This window comes from Zea mays, chromosome 1, assembly GCF_902167145.1.
Source record: "Zea mays cultivar B73 chromosome 1, Zm-B73-REFERENCE-NAM-5.0, whole genome shotgun sequence".
Taxonomy (NCBI): Eukaryota; Viridiplantae; Streptophyta; class Magnoliopsida; order Poales; family Poaceae; genus Zea; species Zea mays.
In genome coordinates this window covers 129,187,645-129,210,220 of record NC_050096.1, presented here as the reverse complement: position 1 = coordinate 129,210,220, position 22,576 = coordinate 129,187,645, and the positions used below count along the sequence as shown (strand labels likewise).

The following is a 22,576-nucleotide window of genomic DNA, read 5'->3' as shown; positions in this document are numbered from 1 at the left end:
AGACACCTGGGGTGTCACAGCCTTCCCCCCTTAAAAGAATCTCGTCCCGAGATTCAAATGAGTATCTTTAAGGGTGGTGAAGCATGTAACTCCCAGGCTGGAGATAGACACAAATTCATGAGATGGGATCTGACAAGATATTGAAGATAGATTTGGGTAGAATATCGTGGCATGTTGAGACAAAATGCAGCGATCACTTTGAGAGAATGTCCACAAAAGATAGCACATCGGTATAGCCTCGTAATGGATCACAACTATTAACCATGATATCAGCGCGTGCCGAGCAACTCAACCATGTGTGCACCATAGTTGGCTCTCGGTTTCGTTGTGGCACCATCAATCGTTAGTCATGACATCATTACCAAACGCAACCAATAAGAAATTCACATAGCACAGATAGATGGAGCCCATGAGAGTATGGCTCAGAAAATAAGGATGTGACCAGAGTTGAAGCAAAGATTGTTGGCAAAAGAGCATCACATGAGAATTTTCTTCATTTCAGAGAACTATTTTATGATCATCACGGGGATTATCAGCCAAAGATTGATACGATATTTAATATGAGGAGCAACCAACCATGAGATCTAGATTGATAAGCTTTTAGAGACATGAGAGATCCCAAGATAACAGCAACACCCATTAATCCACATGGATATGCCGTTTGGAGATAAGTTGATAAAACAAGCGTTATGATCCTCGGAGAAGGGGGTATGAGAATGACCATATATGAGAGATTTAAGCAAATTAACATCCGATACATGAGAACGGGTTATAGCAGATAACCAGATAATAGGGCAGAATAATTAAAGGATCCAGAGATTCAAATGATAAAGCCACAACATGATTCACAAGGAAAAGATTACCAGATCCAGGTGAAAAGAGAGGTAGGCAACAAGATCAGCTGGATGATCAACAGGAATGCTATGAAGTTTTAGGGGCAAGAATTTATGGAAAGAAACATGGCCTTGGTAGGGTTTGCGCAACTAGACACCAACAACAATTTTTTTGACACTACAAGTGCATAAGGAAGCTTTAGCCGATTTAGGGGTCAAGCTATGGGAATCTACAAGTTGGGTAGGTGTAAATTCAAGTGTAAAACACACGAGGGCTAGAGAAACACTGAGATAAGCAGGTGATTTTTTTAATGGTTTCACTTGCTAACCACTAGGTTGTTTAAAGTGGGGGTCTTTTCATGAGCAGGATGGACAACATTTTTTTTGCAAAGAGGTTTGAACAATTACAATACCACCTAGATACCAAGACAAGAGAAACACGTAACACAACCTAGCAAGACTTAGTAATTAGGCAAGAGATAAGACATTTCTTATATTTCATAACATAGCAATACAGCACATTATTCAAAATTTCTTATTATTGGAATAAAGGTGAGAGAAGCATGTTGATGCACAAGAGACAATGATGCGACAATCATGATGCATGCTCATTCTAGTCGTCTTATCAGACCTAACTAATTTTTCGGGTGCTTCTACAGCATCCTAATAGTAGAAATAGTAGCCTTTATGACCTATATAAATACAGCCACCTAGCTACCCATCTATTTTCCTAAGGCTTCACGTCCTAGGTCTATCCTGATCGTCCTGATGATCTATCCAACATTGGTTTCTACCAAGTTTTACTTTTAGAAAAGGTTGGTAATCATGACATATTGACTTCTCTGTGATGGTATTCGCTCCGATACCAGCTGTGGAGGAACCGCCCGAATTATTCCAACTTAAGTGCCTAAGTCCCGCCTTAGAGGCTAGACCACACTTAAATAGGAATAAACCGTCAGTCCCTCGGATCTAGTCCGATAAAGCCACTTAACCAGGATCGAATACCACTAGCTCACTCGAAGGTGAGGCACAGAGAAATACAATAAAACATAATACCACAAATTTAATAAGTATCATTAGTGATTACATTATCGGAGTTTCAGAAATAATAACCATAAATTTTAATGCAGCGGAAATAACTAACGGAGAAAACCGAGTAACATGGCGAAGCCTGGCCACGCTACTCCTCCTGGTCCTCTCCTGTGGAAACAGTAACCCACTCGACCATCTATCCCGGTGGCAGGGATGAAGGCCAAGTCACACCATCAACCAAATCAAGGAGGTACCTGCAAAAATTATGCCACAAGCAAGTCTGAGTATACTAATACTCAGCTAGACTTACCCGGTGTGAGGAGTCTACTCCTCTACCTCTAGACATGCAGCTGTTTGGCTAAGGGGTTTGGTTTGCCAAAAGCACTAGCTGAGTCTAAAATCAAGTTTTAGCTTTTTCAAGTTTTAGTGTGACTCTCTTAAGACTAAATGTGTACCTATCTAATCATACATGGTATCAAGCATTTAGCAATCAACAACTTTTGCCAAGTCAACACATTTCCACTTGTTACTCAATGTAGCAGCATGGATCAAGCAGTCTCATTAGCTGTGAGAAGCAGACGATTCGAATCGAGTTTTTAAACCTTGCAAGGTAAACCTAAACACACGACGTGGCAAGGCACTCCGTCCCCACACACATCAACCGTCCCCATCGATTCCCCGTCAGCAGAGAGGGGCTCACCGCCTTGGCGTACAATGCCTCACTGACCCCGACTGCCGTCGTGCAGTGACCGCACCTTGTACCCACCATAACCGGAATGGGAGACCACGTCTCAGGTCGCGTGAGGAGGGCAATCTGCTGCCAGGTTCACTCAGGTACTAGGCTTACCGATTTACCATATTTCTTGGCATGTGCTTAGCACGTTCAAACGCTTGACACACGGTACCACACCTTAATCCTTATTCCAATTTCTGTCTCATAGACAACGCATCCCCATGGATCGTTGTCCACAGACCCTCATCATTCCGATATAAAAATGGATACAACCAATTCCTGACCTCGTGCGAGTGCTAGAAAAGTCACTCGACTTCTACCGAGATCCCTAATTAGTAAAGCAGCTACTCGACCTAGCATACTAGTATCCATCTCAAAAGGAATCCTGAGTTCATGCAACTATGGTTTCAGACAAATCCTACACTTAAGTGCACAGTACAAGCCTACAAACATTAAGTGCAGTAAAATAGCATATATAAACGGTTATGCATAAAATCGGGGCTTGCCTTTAATTTAACACTTAGATAGTGTTTGCTAGATGACACCCGCTTGGCGAGCATCTTCTGGTTAAGTCCATCATTCTTCAGGTCGTCCACCAACTGCATCTTGTTGTTGGCACCACATCACTTGCACGATCGTCATCTCTCGGTCCTAAATGAGATGCAGGATGCATATGTATGAATATGATGAAATATATCACAAGATAATCCCAAAATGGACGGTAGCGAACTAAACATTAAATTGTAATACACCGCGACAACTGTACGCAAGCGCTAGTTATCTATACGTCATCGAGCATACGTAGTCAATCATCACTGGAAAACAACAAACACTTCCTATAATTATCTATTGCAAACACAACATCATAAGTACAAGCATTCGCCACGTTCACTTTTATCATTCATTAGTTACTTATTATTAAACTAGTTAAGTACGCATAAATTTACGATGACTTACACATAGACAGACTTAGTTAAAAGGAATAGTTGCTTAATCTGGTTTTACAATCATTCACAACCTTCTACTACAAGCATACACCCCAGAGAACACACATGAGGAGATAGTTTATTCACAATTACAAATTTTACTACTTTATGACGTTGGTTACTTAGTAGTATTAGCAGAAAGCCAAAGACAAGACATTATTCATTTTGTTTCCCTAATATATAACTGCACTTGCTAACTGTTGATTAAATTAAGCTACTTATTGGACCTTAACCAATTTAGTTCACTAACTTAGTGAGATGTGTACTACTTACTTATATATAACCCTAATTATACTAGTCACTTATTATTATTACTCATGTTCAGCCAAATCCCAAAACAAACAAGCACTCGACTCAAGACAAGCACACTCGAGTGGAACAATCAATCACAATTAACATATTTAGGACAGCAGCGTAGCAGTTGCTTGTTTCAGTTATAACTCACATGTTATTTATCTAAACATGGTGAACAAATACTCTTTGGAAATCTTATTAAACGCTTTATAACTTTGGTATTTTCATCTCAAGGTAATTAAACACTTAATAAGGTTAAATAGTGATACATGATAGTTTTATTTAGATTTGGACAGATTCAGACTTGCGACTTCAAAAATTTATAACTAGAGACTCAGGCATTCAAATCAATTGATCCTAGACTTTCTGGAAAGCTAATTAAACGTTCTACAAATTATTTATAAACATCTCAGGTTGATTTAAAGTGTATCAAGAGTAAAATACACTATGAAGGTTGTGCTGTCCCGAACTGAACATATTCAGTCTTCACACTTTCCATAACTAAATCTTCAGACCACCAAAAAGAGTGATCCAAGACTTTTTGGAAAGCTCAGCAAAAGTACTACATAACTTTTATAATCACCAAGAAGCGATTCTGTCACACCCGGTTTTAGAAGGTAAACCGAATGCGAACCATGTACGTGCGAGGATTAGTTATTCACGTACACAGCGATTACATAAATGACTCATCATAGCACAATGCTTTGAATTACAATAAAGAGTAAGTAATAATATTACAGACTAGAGCCATTTACATAATATAAATTAAAGTACACAGAATCGAAACGTAGCCAACGTAAACAACCCACCACAGGCAGCTGACTGGGGGAGGTCGCTAGCCTAATCCTCGAACTCGTCGACGTCCTGGAACTCCTGGAGATCCGCCTCGACGCCTTCTTTACCTGAGCATAGATTGCACCAAAGGCAACCTGGTGTTTTGTGAAAGCAAGGGTGAGTACACATCAACGTACTCAACAAATGTCCCGTTTGGCTGTAGTGGACTAGCTTTATGTGGGGTTAAGTCAAGTAGTTGCTTTTAGTTGGTCAGGTTATTATTACTAGTAGAAAGCCAGGTTTTAGCATTAACCCAAGTTCTTAACCCAAAGTACCCTTTCCAAATGGAAAGAATACCACTTACCATTACCATAAGCATGATCATAACCATCCTCATCATCTGTAAATCAAACATCTCTGATCAAGTATCACTAATCAATGGAGCTCCCTTGGCCGCCCATAACCGCGAGCACGGCTGATATATCAGTTTCATAACACTCTGCAGAGGTTGCGCACTTTACCCACAAGCCGTGATTCCCTCTTGCCTCGGGCCGATCAAACCCTTAAACACTACCAAGGTGAATAGGCAGGGTTTCACTACGTAGCCTTTACAAAGATTCCCCGAGGCTGTAGCCGCCCGTTAGGTTTCCTAAATGCACCGCACTCCTACCCAAGGGGCGAACCAAACTTGGCAGAGCGAGCCGCATACACCGAGCCCCATTAATGGCACGACGGCTAAGCGAACTACACCCCGGTTCCTCTAATTATTCAGCTAAGGGCATCCCATTCCACCCTCATGATTGCACTGTTTTCCCGGACGGTCATCCAACGAACAGTTCCTTACGGAGAGGCACTCGAGAAACCGCTCGAGCCCCCTTGAATACCACAGATACAACATCATAATAAAGGAGGGAAACAACGTATCATTGATAATTCTCATCATGTTCATTGATTAGAGTTGAGCAATAGCATAAAGCTAAACAATAATAACCCAAAAGGTAATCAAGGACAAGGTAAATACAAAGCTAGTCAATCCTTAGGTTGATCATGGTATGCGGGTTGATGAATTATAAAGTAAATTGGACATAATAGGTCAGAGGACACTTGTCTTCACCAAACAGATGCTCAGGGTCTTCGATCTCGTAGAACTCGAAGAGTTCGATCACTTGGTCGCCATGCTTGATCGTCGATTCCTCAAAGCTCATAAACGAATCGCGATCTAATCGCAACGCGAAGCGAAGACGAACAGGCACAAGCAAACAAACATATACATGTGCATAAGAACATTACACCATACAAGATAAAATGTTATAAAAGTGAGCAATATAAAATAGAGAGCGCCTCAAAGGTTACGCGAGGAAAAGAACATAGTCGAAGCTACGGTCGAGGGGTTAGCGCGTTTACGTTAAACAAGTACTAATTAGAACATCCAATTCAACATAATTATATTAATTGATATTAATCAAATGTAAATTAATATTACTACTTAGTTTTGACTAACTTACTATTTTAATAGTTGACAGTTAAGCAAGTAACTTAATGAATATGAGCGATTCTAAGCGAGACGAATTAACGACGCACGACGTGCAAACACGATGTGCGCAACGCGCGGACACAAACGACTTAGCGCGCGGACAACGCGCGATACGCGCGAACGGCACGCGGCAAGGCGCGCGACACACGCGAACGGCACACGACAACGCGTGCGAACAACACGCGCGACACTCGCGAACGACACGCGACGACGTGCGCGAAACAGCACCGCGGCACGCGCGGACCGACATGCGAAACTAATAAATAAACAACGTAACTAAACTAAATAATTATTAATAAATAACATTTCAGTTAAGGTTAATCATATTGGTGACTAATTATAAATGCGCAAATCGAATTTTTAAATTAGGTTTTTAAATTGAAACGCCGTTCTAGTAGCCACTGGTTAAACAAACGTTTAACTAAATTAAATAAAATGTGAAAAAATTGGGATAAATATTTCTAAATTAAGATAATTTTAATACGAATCTAACGTAACTTGAATGGATCGAATCGGGTTTAAAACGTAAAAGTTATGAATGTTTTAAATCATACTGTAATTCTCGCGGACTAAATTTACGAGACTGTCATCGTCTTCTTCCTCTCATCCATGGAAGAGAGAGGAGGGGAAGAGGAGGGGGCTGCGCAGGGGAGGTCGGGGTTGGGCCGGCTGGGGGTGGGCGCGGCCACCGCTAACGGGGAGGGGTGCGCGCGGGCGTGGGGCGCGGGAGCGCGAGCGCCGCCGTCGGCCACCGCCGCCATCGCCGGGGAGAGGGAAAGGGGCGCTGTCGGGGAGGGGAAACGGAGTGGGGAGGTGCGCCGCCCCCGGGAAAGGTGAGGGGAGAGTGAGAGAGGCTCTTCACGGACGGGAAAACGAAGAAACCCTAGGTGCAACAATGGAGGTTTCTCACCGGAGAAGAAGACCCTCGCCGGAGCCGAAAGGAAATCCATCGATTGCCGGAGATTCTGGGATCCAATCGACGAACCGAACGCGCTGCGACGAAGCCCTCGACGAGACGAACGCAGCGGTACCCTCGGATTCGGCAGACGATGCACAGATTGGGAGTAATTGCTCGTCGGAGTTGTCGCCGGAGTTGGAACCGCCCCGAACTTCGGCGAGCAATACCGGGAGCTAGGGATTAGATTTGGAGAAAATGTTTCGTGTTCTGGAACGGGCTCGACGAGATGAAGCCAGACATGTATATATACGTATGGTTTGGACGAGATAAAAATTCGGTTAAAATTCGGATTTTACTATTTTTAAAATTCGAAAAAGCCTAGAAATCCATATTTTGTGCTCAAAATATTATAGATACTTTCAAAAATTCCAAAAATATTTCTATAAATGTTTTGGCACCTAATGAACTCAAAAAACATAATTAGAATTTCTAAAAACATTTTTAAGTTCCACAAATAAATAGATTTTGGTTTCCGGAAAATAGAAAAATATTCCAAAAATTATGAAAATTTACCGAGCACTTCTATAAGATATGTTAACATGTTTCAAACACATTTTGCACTTAGAAACACCATGCAACGGCATGAATGCAACAACCAAAGTGCCTCTAGGGCTCATTCCACTAGGTTTACGCTAATATAAAACAAAATAATTCTCCATTTTTAGGGAAAAGAGAAAGAAAGCGAAGAACTGAGAGATTAACACCTGAATTTGGTGAATATTAGAAAAAAATGTATACCCCAAATTCAGGGTGTTACAGATTCTATCTTTAACCAAGTCAAACAATTCAGTTTTCGAAATCTGTTCTGACAGTGGACAAAACACAACAATCTTTTTTTGTAAAATTCATAACTCTTAAACTATCAGGCCTATGGTTGTGAACTTTTAACACAAACAAGATAAGAAAAGCGTCTACAACTTTGGTATAACGACCATGAACAGATTATAAAATTAACTTGAGCAAACAATACAATTTCTGAAATCTGTACAGAATTTGGACAGATTCAGTTACTGGATTTGTAAAAAGCATAACTCCTAAACGGTCAGACTTATGCCTGTCAAATTTGAACACAAGTAATATAATAAAGTTATCTACAACTTTCTTGTGACCACCAATAACTGATTTCAATATTAACTTAAGTAACCATTGCAATTTCTGAAATCTGTTCAGAAATTCGACAGATTCAGGTGCTGGGCTTGTGAAAAGCACAACTCCTAAACGATCAGGTTTATGGCTGTCAAAGTTTAGTACAAGCAAGATAATAAGGTTATATACAACTCTTCTATATGACTTTTCTACAGAAAACATGAATTAGTTCATCAAACATACAACACGAGAAAATCACTGCGTGCAGTCCAAAACAGCAACTAATAATTTTCAGCTTCTATTTACTTCAAAAATTACCATGTTCTAGCGACTCGAATTATTCTAACACTTTACCATTTGTTAGAGTTAAATTAATCAAATGAAGGCTAACAAGTAGACTTACACATTTCATCCGAGTCATTTCGTGCGCTAGAACTACCATACACAATTAATCAACGCATTCACCACAATCATCAAATCCGGCATATATGTACATCGAAACGCTTTTCACTCAATAATTTGCATTTCAACTTAGACATCATATGAGCACTAATACTTTTCTTCCGCGACCGTAACCATGCGCAATTGGGCTACAACATCCCAAACGGGTGCGAGAACACTAGTTTTTAGTTTTAGCCTCATGATTATTCCATTAATCATTTTAACTACTTAATCGACATCGACCGACTTAACCTTCATCTCGACGGTCCGAGCACCACAATTCACTACCTAGACATCTAGCATCACATAGAGAGCCTACTACTTCACATTGCAATTCATACAGAACCGCAAGGTGACAATAATAACACACAGGTAATCGACCCTTCTCTAAGACCTTCAGTTAGGCCACCAACAGACGACATGATGACTACGAAGGCATGTCACCATTTCATCACACCCATTCATCGCCTATATGCGCACTAATTCATTTCTTGCGACACATGCACTCAAAATCAATCCACACTACACAAAATACACTTATCTCTTATTTATGCGCAGACTTAACACTTTTTGAGATAAAGTGTCACTACAAACACCTTACACATAATTGCATTAGGAAACTATTTTTCCACTCGAAAACATCTATTCGAAGTAATGAACACCACCATACACTATGTGCAAAGCATAATTAACGAACACATAATGTGCATCGACTCGACTCGACTGATAAACATAGAGGAAATGATGACTACCTTGGCATGTCACCACCCCTATACTTAAGCCGAGACAATTTCTACCATTGACTAAGAGTTCTAAGTATTAAACATATTATTACTTTCCACGCACAACTAAACCTCAACTTAACACCAGTGACACTGATGGATTTTTACTAAACCCATCATGCGCATAACTCTGTCTCGCATACAACCATATTGTGGCGTGCACTCGAGACACTACCGATTAACTTAACACAATTACCACTACAATGCACTTCGATATACACATTCGATATCACAGTGCTTCGACAAACCCCACCCTTCCAATCTACTTGTCACATCCAAACACACCACGTTGAATACATAAATTATTTTTAACCTAGACGAACATCTTAGCCGACTGCGGAAATTACCAAGCATGCTTTACGCTTTATTAAATTTACCACAACTAACACACTACTTTATGACGAAGTGTTTTTAACAACCAATTAATACTTCTGTGAACCACCCTCACGACACGTAAATGAACCATCACAGTCACACATATTCAACATCAATATACACCATATTTGTATGCATGCCATCAATCGAATCACATCAATAGTAAATCATAAATCCATCAACCTGTCAAACTCGGATTCGGGTTGCACATGCGTCCACGGTTTAGGGGCTTCACCGAAACATGCATCGCGCGAGGCGCCGCGGCAACGTCTAGCTGCGATTAACATCACTCAGTGGTTCAACAGTTTTACTGCGCACAAAAAAATATGACAGCAGTAAGGGCAGCGAGGAATCTCACCACGGGTTTCGACGGCGTCCGGAATGGGCTGCGCAGCGAGCACGAGAGCGATGTCACACGACGAGGGGAGACACTACAAAAAACTGATAAATGTTCGTGGGTAAAACTAAGAACGTGGGTACCGACGTTCTTACATGAGTTAAGTTCGTGGGTGTAGTTAAAAACGTGGGTACCCACGTTCTTAAATTAAGTTCGTGAGCCCTAGCCAAAACCGTCAAACTTAACTCATTAGAAACGTGGGTACCCACGTTCTTAATTTAAGTTCATGGGCCAACTGAACCCCGTCGAACTTAACCCAAAACACCTAAATCCCTAATCCGCGCCGCCCTGAGCCTCTCTCTCACCAGCTCTCTCTCACCAGCCCTTTCCCGCCCACCGCGCCGCCGCCACAGCACCGGCCGCCGAACACCGACCCCGCCTGCACAGCACTGCGATGCCGCCGCCCCAAATCCCTTCCTCGGCTAGCTGCCCCACAGGCAAAGCTCACCGCGCCACCGCCAAGGTCACTAGCAACATCGCGCCCGATCTGGACGTGCTCATCGTCAAGGCCACCAGCCACGACGACGAACCGGCCGGGGAGCGCCACATCCGCAAGATCCTCCACCTTACGTCCGGATCCCACGCCCACGTTGCTGCTGCCGTGGTAGGGTGCTCCCGCAGGCTCTCCCGGACCCGCGACTATGTGGTCGCGCTCAAGTCGCTCATGCTCGTGCACCGCCTCCTTGTCGATGGTGACTCGTCCTTCCACCGCGAGCTCCTCCATGGCACACGGCGGGGTACCCGCCTGCTGAACCTCTCCGATTTTTGGGACGAGGCGCACTCTGGATCGTGGGATCACTCTGCCTTTGTGCGCACCTATGCGCTCTACCTTGACCAGCGCCTCGAGTTCTTCCTCCATGAGCGCAAGCAGGGGTTCCTTGACAGGTTCCTTGCTTGACCACCTACAATAGCTGCTTGATAGGTTCCTTGCTTGCCGCCCCACTGGTGGCGCAAAGCAAAGCAGGTTGGTGCTGGTTGCGCTGTATCAGATTGTGAGAGAAAGCTTCCAGCTCTACTCTGATATCTGCGAGGTGCTGGCGGTGCTGCTGGACAGGTTCTTTGACATGGAGTATGCGGAGTGCGTGAAGGCTTTTGAGGCATATGCTAGTGCTGCAAAGCAGATTGATGAGCTCTCTGCATTCTATGCATGGTGCAAAGATAGTGGAGTTGCAAGGTCATCTGAGTACCCAGAGGTGCAGCATGTCACTGATAAGTTGCTGGAGACGCTAGAAAAGTTCATGAGGGACCGGGCAAAGAGGCCTAAGAGCCCACCACGGGAGCCTGAACCTGAGCCTGTTAAGGAAGAACCTGAGCCGGATATGAACAGCATCAAGGCGCTTCCAGCACCAGAAGATTATAAGGAGCCTGAACCTATGAAGGTGGAGGAAGAGGTGAAGCCAGAGCCACCCCCACAACCACAGGGTGACTTGGTGGATCTTAGAGAACATACTGTTAGTGCAGATGAGCAAGGTAATAGGCTTGCTCTAGCACTCTTCCAAGGGCCACCCGCTGCTAGTGGAAACAATGGTTCATGGGAGGCTTTCCCTTCAAATGGTGGCAACGAGGTGACTTCGGCATGGCAGAATCCTGCAGCTGAACCTGGGAAGGCTGATTGGGAGCTTGCCCTCGTAGAGACAGCAAGCAACTTGTCCATGCAGAAGCCAGCAATGTCAGGTGGTATGGACCCGCTGCTGCTTAAGATGCATTTCATTGTTGTCACTCTCTTTAATATCTCTTATCATAGGATAAAATAGAACTTAAAATTTAATATAACAGTAGAATAGATAATTAAATGAAACCTGCTTGGACGCATTCCTGCATTTCACTTTCTTTTGATGTTCTTGTTTGTTCTTAGCTTTGGAACATTTTCTTTTCGATCCACAACACAAGCAGCATGACTTTGGCCAGCAGTTACATGTCTTGCTAGGAGGTTTTGTTGCAGTTGGGGCATCATAACCATACAAAGCATGTCTTCTGAAAACATAACCAGTCCCAACATATATTGGTCCTTGGATCCCATCAAGACCTTTCATGTTAATCTGCAAAGAGAAGTAGATAATATGCAGAAACTTGTTCAGAATATTATCTTCAATGTCTTTCGGATAATGCAGAAACTTGTTCAGAATACTGTTCGGATAGTGAGTAGTCGAATTCTGTCCAAATCTGGACAGAATTTACGTTTAGCACTGTTTGACCTTTCTAAAGGTCGAATCTTGTTATGATGATAATACAAAAGTTATAGAGGACTTTATAAGCTTTCTACAAAGTCATAGTTTACTATTTTTGGATGCGTATCTTTTGAGTTATGAGCTAAACAAGTAGATGCTGTCCTGCTGTCCAAAAATCAGCAAATATTAAAATGATTGCTTGGAGTCTCTTTTGTGTGGGTAACTAGATTTGGTTAGTTCTTGTCTTGATTAATGAAGTCTTGTGATATGAACATACATACTATGGTGGCGCGAGTGCTTTTTAGCTCTATCTTTCTTCTGTATCTATCAACCACTCTAATCCTACACGTTCCAATGCACTTTATGTTTTCCATCGGATTCAGAATTCAGTTGTTTAGTATAAACTCTATATATACATTAGTTTAAAATAAAACTCACGCTTATTGTATTTGCAGATGTATAGTGCTCAGATGGGATCTCAAATGGGACCCCAGTTCACCCGTCCGTCACAATCTGGACAGACCCCAAACACTAATGAAACACAGGTATAGTTTTGTAGTATATTTACTTTCATTTACAATTATAATCATGCATCGTTTTATTTGGTTATAGGGTTCTGAGACCGGACAAGGAAACCCACAGATGGACATACAGTGGTCGATGCCCCCTAGAGGACAGATTCTTCCTCCACAACCAGGTATGGGATATTGGCCGCCACCACCATGGGGATATCCTACACATCCAATGGGGACTTGGGGACGCCCCCTATGGCCAACACAGCCACTTCCATCACCAGCGGTACGTTCCTGATTCATGCTGCTTGCTACTTTTATTTGCTACAAATTGGACTTTTTTTTGGGACTACTCCACTACTGCTTGTACATCTGGCGTTTGATCAAGCTCGTAGTGGACACACTTGCAAGTCTGGATATTGTACAACATATTACAGCGTGCTGAAAATTTCAGATTGTGAATAATGACTGAATCTGCAATTTAGTGTTGTGAGCTGTTTTGGAGATCTTTTGTGGCTGATCTAGGAAGTTTTAAGCTAAGGTGTTGGTAGAGTAACTCTCTGTCAGGTTATTTTGGTGCTCAGTTCAACACTAAATTCTGAATTCTGTCAGGTAAACTAACCTGAACATGCTTTAGTGAATCTAGAATTTAGTGTTGTGAGAGCTGTTTTGTTGTGACATCCTTTGGACTGTTAGGTGGCTGAATTGTGAATTTTCAGATTTGGAATAGCGTCTAAGTCTGAATTTCCAAAGTAGTTTCTTGGACAGTTAACATCGCGGATCCTTTGCACGATGCATCATTTTAAATAGCACGGTCTTGCGTCTTGAAATGAAGTATGTTTTCACTCTCATGTTCATGTTCATGCACAAATATGGAAGCCACATTTTGTGTTTATCATGCTTTCCTATATCTTTGTGTACATGCATGTGATTTAATGCTAGTTGTGTATTTATGAGAATTTTGGTTTATTTTGTAGGATTCCGGCTCCCATCAAGTGACTTCTCCCCCTTCACGTTGACTTTGCGGACAGATGTCTCAATTCTAGTGGTGGAGCTACGAACAACAATCCGATGTCCTGATCGAGAGCGACAGAGCTAATGTTTGAACTTGTGTGTTTGAACTTGTGAACTATGGATGTGAACTTGTGTGAATTTGTGAACTTATGTATTTGGACTTATGTGAATTTGCGAACTTATATATTTGGACTTGTGTGAATTTGTGATATGAACATATATCAATGTGTTTGAAATTTGTATTGTATGTGATATATTGTGTTGCATGTGATATTTTGTGTCTCTAATTTTTCATTTTTGTATTTTTTATTTTTTTCTGAAAAAAGAGTTAAGAACATGGGTACCCACGTTCTTAACCTTAAGAACGTGGGTACCGTCGAACTTATTATGCAGTCCGCGCAGACCCATGCAGGGTTAAGAACCTGGGTACCGTCGAACTTATTGTGCAGTCCGCGCAGACGTCCGCAGGACACATAAGTTCGACGACCACGTGGCCCCGTCGAACTTAAGGTTAAGAACGTGGGTGCCGTCGAACTTATGGGAAAAAATTCGACGGCCCCCGTCGAACTTAAAAACGCACGTTCTTAATGTTAAGTTCGACGGTACCGACGTTCTTAACCTTAAGTTCGACGGTACCCATGTTCTTAACCTTAAGTTCGATGGGGCCGTCGAACTTACTTCTCTAAGTTCGTCCAAAAATCGTCGTCGGCTATATTCGTTGGTAAACCCACGTTCTTACGGTAAGTTTGACGGCTTATTACATTAAGTTCGACGGTTTTTCACCCATGTTCTTTAACCAGTTTCCTGTAGTGAGAGGTTGCTCTCCATGGACGACGGCGGCTCGCTGCGGCTGCTGTTCTGTGGGGAAGAGGGGAGGAGCAGGGGCCTAGGCGGCATTGCTCCTGCTGCTGTCCATGGAAAAAAATAGGGCACAGGAAACAGCAGGGGGAGGGAGGTCGGCCATCGACCCTAGCCGCGACCATGGGCAAGCTAGAGAGTGTCGTGCCCCCTGCGCGCCGATGTGGCCGAGCAGGAGAGGGGCGTCGAGCTGCTGGTCGGCCATGGGAGGAAAACAGCAGGGGAGTGAAGGACACCATGGCTACGGGCGCGTGGAGTAGGGAGCCTGCTGGTGGCCTTGCTGCAGTGAAGCAGTGATGAGGACATCACTTCTATACATACAATGAATGGACCGATAACACGATCGCGTGCCCGACAGCTAAATCTCCAGGTACGTTCTACCCTAGTCAATTGTGTTTCAGAGCTTACGCTTGGGGCCATGAATGTTTTGATGATTAAGAACTTTGGAGAGGACCAGCAAGGACTTGGGAAAGGCCTAGATGTTGAGGAGGAGGAGCAAGGGTGCCACAACAGGAAGGAGATCAAGTCCGACTCGGCTGCGACTCCATCTCGGGTTCCAGGACCCATCTGCACTAAAATGGACGCCCAAGATGCATCCGGACTCCGATTGCGACGTACTTGATGTGGTTGGAAAGATAAGGAGATTATCTAACCAACCCAACTGGTTCCACCCTAAAATTCGTCCGGAGTCAACGGGAATCGTCGAAACAAGTCAGAGTTCAGATTCTGTTTTGGTGTTGCGACACCGTCTGTTGGGCCGTTGGCCCATGTATCGCGTCGGAGCCCATTAGGGGCGAGTCCAGGGGTCACGCACGCCCTAATACTCTATTTATTTAGAAGTCGCCATCACATTAGGGTTGGGTTTTGCTTAAGTTTAGATCTGTCGAGAACAGTCGTCGTAGATCGGTTTGTGAGACCCCAACTTGTGAGCTTAATCATTCATTTGCAATATTCTAGATTGTGTTCTTTCTTGTTCGTGCTTGTGTCTTCGATTCGCAGGCAAGGATTAGCCTTCGTGGCGAGGTCAATCGCGCAGCGCACGGTTGATAACCAGAGGAGAAGTGGTGCTGCGATTGCGGGGTTCTAGTCGTGTTGATTGGAAGCCGGATCGTCTGTGTGACATCTCCACCAAATCGATAGTTATCTTCACCTGACGAAAGATCGGGCACCCCCGTTCCTATCAAGTGGTATTCAAAGACTCAGGTATTACCGTCAGGCTTACCCTAGTTTAGTTTAGGTTTTTCATTCTATAACTCCAGATAATTGCCATACAAAAAAATCCGTTGTCCTATAACACTGTTTAGCCTTGCAATTTCGTTTCAGATTGCTTTATTGAATTTGTGTCCGTGTCGAGTCTTGTTGCTGGTTTAGGTCGTGTCGTAATCATAGTTCTCCATCACTGTTGTTTGTTTCCGCCGCTATCCCATCCACCTTACCCAGATTACAAGTCGAGACACCACATTACTCGATTTGCCCTCGCTAGCCCCCTTGTGTGAATTCTCGTCACGCTAGCTCTAGATTAGGTTGCAAGCCACATTGCATTGCAGCCCCTCCTTGTTTCATCATCTAGCGCTTACCTATTGCTTATACCAGGGAGGTTTGTGACCCTATGTTCTATAGCCGCCGCTACGGTTCCTACCAATTTGTGCCCTTGAAAATCATAACTTGAGGTACCTTCCATAGAACGGGCATAACTTTTCGCTCGGTGCTCCGTTTGAGCTCAAATTTTTATAGCAGATTCCTGACTCCATTCTGTGGTGACCCAAGGTTCGGTCAAAAAAATCAAAAAATCGGGAAGATAATTAAAAAATTGTTTAAGTGTTTTTAAGAATTTTAGAGATCCTTTGTGATTTTCTCTAGGCCACAATACAACTCTGTTTCAAGTGAAATTTTGTGTTCCTCCATATTTTTTGATTTTGGATCAGTGATAAAAATTCAGAATATTTCGAGCTCGTTTGCTGGTACTCCTTTGGAAACGCGCCTTTGATTTCTACTAGTGCTGAAAAATCTGCGCTATTTACAGAACTGCCATTCTGCTAGTTTGTTACTTTTATCTTGTTGTGCTTCGATAGGACACGTCTTAGCCAACAATTGTGACTTTTGATTTGGACACTTATTGAACTTCGCTAATCTGCACTCGATTTTTGCTATTCCTTGATATTAGTTTTTGGCCTCCCAAGCTCCACATACTTTCTTCTGATCAATACAGCTGTGACCTTGCAATCGCGATGTCACTAACTCTTGGTAAGTATCACGAACCAGCCTCCGATTGTACCATCCTTTGCTTGTATTTCGTCAGAACTTGTAAGAGCTTGGTAATATACATTAGAGTGTGTTCCTGTGTTCCACCTGAGAGGAGCGTGTAGTGAGATTATTAGGGATAACTGTCACCGTTTGTTTCCTGTTTTTGTGTTTCGATGGCAGGCGACGACGAGGAAGCAAGGATCCCTATAGATTTCGATGAATGTGTTAGCCCCCAAGATCTTGAGGCAAACAACAAGCTCCTGAAGGAGCAAATGGAGAAGACGGTCCACAAGTCAGTGCATGATGCCTTCATTGACACCACTTGATAGAAACGGGGGTGCCCGATCTTCCGTCAGGTGAAGATAACTATCGATTTGGTGGAAATGTCACACAGACGATCCGGCTTCCAATCAACACGACTAGAACCCCGCAATCACATCACCACTTCTCCTCTGGTTATCAACCGTGCGCTGCGCGATTGACCTCGCCATGAAGGCTAATCCTTGCCTACGAATCGAAGACACAAGCAAGAACAAGAAAGAACACAATCTATAATATTGCGGATGAATGATTAAGCTCACAAGTTGGGGTCTCACAAACCGATCTACGGTGACTGTTCTCGACAGATCTAAACTTAAGCAAAACCCAACCCTAATGTGACGGCGGATGCTGAATAAATAGAGTATTAGGGTGTGCGTGACCCCTGGACTCGCCCCTAATGGGCTCCGACGCGATACACGGGCCAACGGCCCAACAGTCGGTATCACAGCACCAAAATAGAATCTGAACTCTGACTTGTTTCGACGATTCCCGTTGACTCCGGATGAATTTTAGGGTGGAACCAGTTGGGTTGGTTAGATAATCTCCTTATCTTTCCAACCATATCAAGTCCGTCACAATCGGAGTCCGGATGCATATTGGGCGTCCATTTTAGTGTAGACTGGTCCTGGAACCCGAGATGGAGTCGCAGCCGAGTCGGACTTGATCTCCTTCCTGTTGTGGCGCCCTTGCTGCTCCTCCTCAACACCTAGGTCTTTCCTAAGTCCTTGCCGGTCCTCTCCAAAGTTCCTAATCATCAAAACATTCATGGCCCCAAGCGTAAGCTCTGAAACACAATTGACTAGGGTAGAACGTACCTGGAGATTTAGCTGTCGTGCACGCGATCGTGTTATCGGTCCATTCATTGTATGTATAGAAGTGATGTCCTCATCATCCTGCTCCTCTTGAATTGGAGTCATCCTCGACTCGATCTCATCTTCGTCACTCATATATGGTTTCAAATCTAAAATGTTAAAGGTGGAACTAACCCGAAAATCTGGAGGCAACTCAGGTGGTAATCCAGGGGGTATCTCAGAGGGAAACACATCCATGTCCTCATAAAGTAGGGAAGAAGAAAGGCAGAGGACACCATGGGAGGAGCTCGGCGGCCCTGGGTAAGAAGGGGAAAGGAGGAAGGGGGAGCCGGCTGGAAGAGAGGGCGTCGTGGAGGGAGCTTGGCGGCCATGGAGCTTCTGCCCCTGCGCACGTACAGGAAACAGAGAGAAGGACCGCGTGGGGGAGAAGAAGGCTGCTGGTGGCGGCTGGAAAAACAATAGGGGTGGGAGTGCAAAATATCCCAAGTGCAAGGAGAGAGGGCTCCTATTTATAGGCATGAGGTAGGGTTAGGGTTTCTTAGTGGGCCTATTGGGCTGGGTTGGGCTGACCCAAAATGCTAAATCGGGCCGCGCTAATTTATTTCCATTTTATTTTATGGTGTTTTGATTAAACATGGATTATCAGATCGCTAATTATTTCCTGGAATACAAACGCTCATGCGGAATTCGTCTCTACGGAGAACAGAGCGAAATAGATTTCGAAAGACCGGGCGATTAACTCGGTCGGGGGTCTGATTTGAATTCGTTCGGAAATAACTCCTCGCGCATGATTCGAAAATAAAATCGTCTTGAGATATGGCCGGCTTTCGAATTTATGATTGAAAGAGACAAACCGTGACATTTAAAAATCGTCGCTGAAGTTGATTTTTGAAATCAGATTGGACATAGAGGTATTAAGCTGAGTTGGATAAGAATTAATTAGAGGACGACATACTGAGTATTCCATTTACGAGTACGGATCCGGATAAAATAGTCGGACATAGATCGAAGGTCGAGGAATCGGACTCGGGCTCAGATCAAATAACAGCCATCGAGAGTTTGATCTAATGAGCTTCAGATGAGATTTATAATTCGAGAATGATCTTCGAGTCTGCATTCGTTCCGAGAATTAAAAGTTTTAACAGGCTCCAAAATTGGTTGATTCTCGCGATCGAATAACTCCGAATTTGGTGAACTTCCATGAGAAAGCCTGATAGACAGAGATAGACACGATCGAGAAATAGAAATTTTTACTGAGCACCCGAGACTAGGATAAATCTCCCTACATAACGCGAAATAGACACCTGGGGTGTCACAGAAGTGGTGGTGGTTGGGGTATTTATAGCCCCAACCACCAAACCAACCGTTGGGGTTGGGCTGCTGTCGATGGGCACACAGGACAGTCCGGTGCGCCAGCCACGTCACCCAACCATTAGGGTTCGACCGTTGGAGCTCTGATAGCCTGGGCCACTGGACAGTCCGGTGGTGCACCGGACAGTCACTGTTCACTGTCCGGTGCGCCTTCTGGCACTGCTCTGACTTCTGCGCGAACTGTCCGCGCACTGTAGTGCTTTTCAGGTTTCCGTTGGAGTCGACCGTTGCGCTGTAGCTGTTGCTCCGCTGGCACACTGGACAGTCCGGTGGCACACTGGACAGTCCGGTGAATTATAGCGAAGTGGCTTTTCCAGAAACCCGAAGGTGGCGAGTTCGAGTTGATCCACCCTGGTGCACTGGACAGTCCGGTACGCCAGACCAGGGTAGCCTTCGGTTTCTTTTGCTCCTTTCTTTTGAACCCTATCTTGGACCTTTTTATTGGTTTGTGTTGAACCTTTGGCACCTATAGAACTTATAATCTAGAGCAAACTAGTTAGTCCAATTATTTGTGTTGGGAAATTCAACCACCAAAATTATTTAGGAAAAGGTTTGACCCTATTTCCCTTTCAATTCATCCTATCTCAAAGGATCCTAACACATATTAATAATACATATTCTACCCTGGTAATTTTATCTAACTTAAACTAAGTTTATTCCAGTTATATCCAATATAATCTAGACCCTACCTAATTTAATATGGTCTAATCTATGTTACAAGTATTAACTAAACCATAATCCTATAAATGGGTTTTAAATCTGAATTGGTGTCATAGACCAACTCGTCCATGAAATCACGACCTAGCCTGTGTTATAGGTTGCTCGACCCATTTATCCCAAAAGCAAAGTAAAACTCTGTTCAACCTACCTACCCCATGTACCCGCAATTGTTATCCCAACTTGGATAATGGCATCTAACACCACGATCGATGGTCCCTAAAACAGACCCAAGAAGAAGGTTAACCTCGACAATGAGGGATATGAGTAGAAACAGATCTTCCGATGAATCAAAATCCACCACACGGAATAAAAGGCTTCCTTACTTAACTTTCTTTTACCCCAAATCTTCTCTACATTCACCCAATAGCTAAAAGCCTGTTGTACCCTTGTTTCTATGCTACACCTACTAATGGCATGAAGAATTTTGGGTGTATAAAATTAAAAAATATACTAATTGGAAGTTCCACTGAGATAAAAAAAATATATACTGGAATTTCATAAATATAAAGTCAGCTTGATATGCTTAACTAAATGATATTCTTAAATAGGATTATGGAATCTAGTGTGATCTAATCCAATGTGGTCTGCTTAAACAGATTAGTGGTACTTGGACCCTTCTAGCCAGGTGTTAACTTAGCACATTAGATCAACTCAACTAAGAGCTAACCCAACCCATGGAGTCATGATGAATGGCATAGTCTATCTGTCCCCACCAAATGTCAAACAAGTTTTTGACCTACACCATATAGTTTATCTCATCTTGACAAATTCTGTTTTAACCTTGGATATTCACCTTATACAACTAGTACACCAAGCTTGAGATGAAACAATAGATTAAGCCATGTCAAAGAATCTTCAATTCATAACCAGCTACTAGCCTATTCGTTCTGCCTTGCAAAACTATTTTTACTGTATGTGTCTAACTTCGATGGTCAATACCAGGAAGGAAAGATTATTAAACAATAGCAAACAGAAATGAATCCTCCAGATCCTCCACAAGTTGGAATCAATCAAGTGGTTGCCACCCAAATGATGGTAATACAACAAATGGCAAACATGGTTATCGAATTGCAAAATCAGATAAGACAAGAATGCGAGGAAATACGTCAGGACCGGCTGGAAATACGTCGAGAAATAAGGCAATCACAGTTGGAAAGACAACAACAACAACGCCTACTACCTCCACCACCACCATCGGCTCCAGCAAGCTACATAAACATATATATATAAATTACTACTATTTGTAAGATCTAAGTGTTACTTTAGTTAGTAGTTAGTATGATACTGTTTTAGGAGGAATAATAAGGTCTAATTGACACCATGTGTTGCTAATAAATTATGCATCATGCCGAGATTTTTGTTTGTGCATATGTGTTGAGACAATATGGTTATACACCCTTTTCTTACAAATCTCGAGGACGAGATTTCTGTTAAGGGGGTAGGATTTGTAAGACCCAAAATTGGTTAAAAAATACAATAAGAAAATAAATTTAAGATTGTGCTTTAGGGAATTTTGAAACCTTTTGAATTCCTCATGCTTTTGAATGTTCAATGGAAAGGAAGTAAACTAGCCAAATTACCAAAACAAATAAATAATAAATGACGATAAGATGAGAAGTGTTCCTCTCATGAACTATATAATTAACATTTTAAGATGTTTTACTAAAGAAATCCTACTAAAAATATTATCCAAACATCTTCCTATAAATAAGCATTGAATATTAAACTTCGGATAAATCCTTAAGTTTAGTATACATTCAAATAAATGACTTATTTGACATAAATAAACAAAATAAATAAACAAAATAGCTGTATGTGGTTTATATTTGAAGCAAGTGGTTGAACAAATTTTAATATAAATCCAATAAAACCCTTGCATTTCATGATGAAATTCTGAGTTATGCACCCTAATTGATGTTTAAACTTTGAAATTCGAAATAAGGGTTTGAAGATGATTTAGAATTTGGAATAGAAATGATAAAAGGAATAAAAAAGAAGAAGAAACCACCCAGCCGCGCATGGGCCCAGCTTTGCCACTTTCACCGCCAGCGCGGGTCCCATCGCCCAGTCTCCCACCTCATCGCCGCTCATGACCGGGGCCCGAAGCCAGCGTCCCAGCCGCACACCGCACGATCGCCTCTGTGTTGTGGGGCCACCTCGTCAGCGGGTTTTTCCTCCCCACCATATTGCAATAGAATCCGGGAATTCGGTCGCGCTCGCTGGATTTCCGCCGAGCTCAGCCATGGTCGTTTACTTGACCGGTGCCTGCCCATATAAGGTGACCCCCTTCCTTTCGTCCGTTGTGACTTGGCCCTCTGCATGGGCAGCACT

General features: G+C 43.0%; 1 protein-coding gene across 1 annotated transcript; it reads left to right on the top strand.

Annotated features, from left to right (window-relative positions):
- The first annotated feature begins 10,619 nt into the window (after positions 1–10,619).
- On the top strand, positions 10,620–14,847 carry LOC103644909 (putative clathrin assembly protein At2g25430). The gene is made up of 5 exons (XM_020542221.1): positions 10,620–11,117; positions 11,182–11,937; positions 12,849–12,938; positions 13,006–13,090; positions 14,720–14,847. The coding sequence occupies exons 1-5, from the start codon at positions 10,620–10,622 to the stop codon at positions 14,845–14,847; spliced, it is 1,557 nt and encodes a 518-aa protein (XP_020397810.1).
- Positions 14,848–22,576: the final 7,729 nt, after the last annotated feature.

Coding starts and splice junctions, on each gene's coding strand:
- LOC103644909 (XM_020542221.1), top strand. CDS start 10,620: ATGCCGCCGCCCCAAATCCCTTCCTCGGCTAGCTGCCCCACAGGCAAA. Junction 11,938..12,848: donor TGCTTAAGATGCATTTCATT/GTTGTCACTCTC, acceptor TTGTATTTGCAG/ATGTATAGTGCTCAGATGGG. Junction 12,939..13,005: donor CAAACACTAATGAAACACAG/GTATAGTTTTGT, acceptor ATTTGGTTATAG/GGTTCTGAGACCGGACAAGG.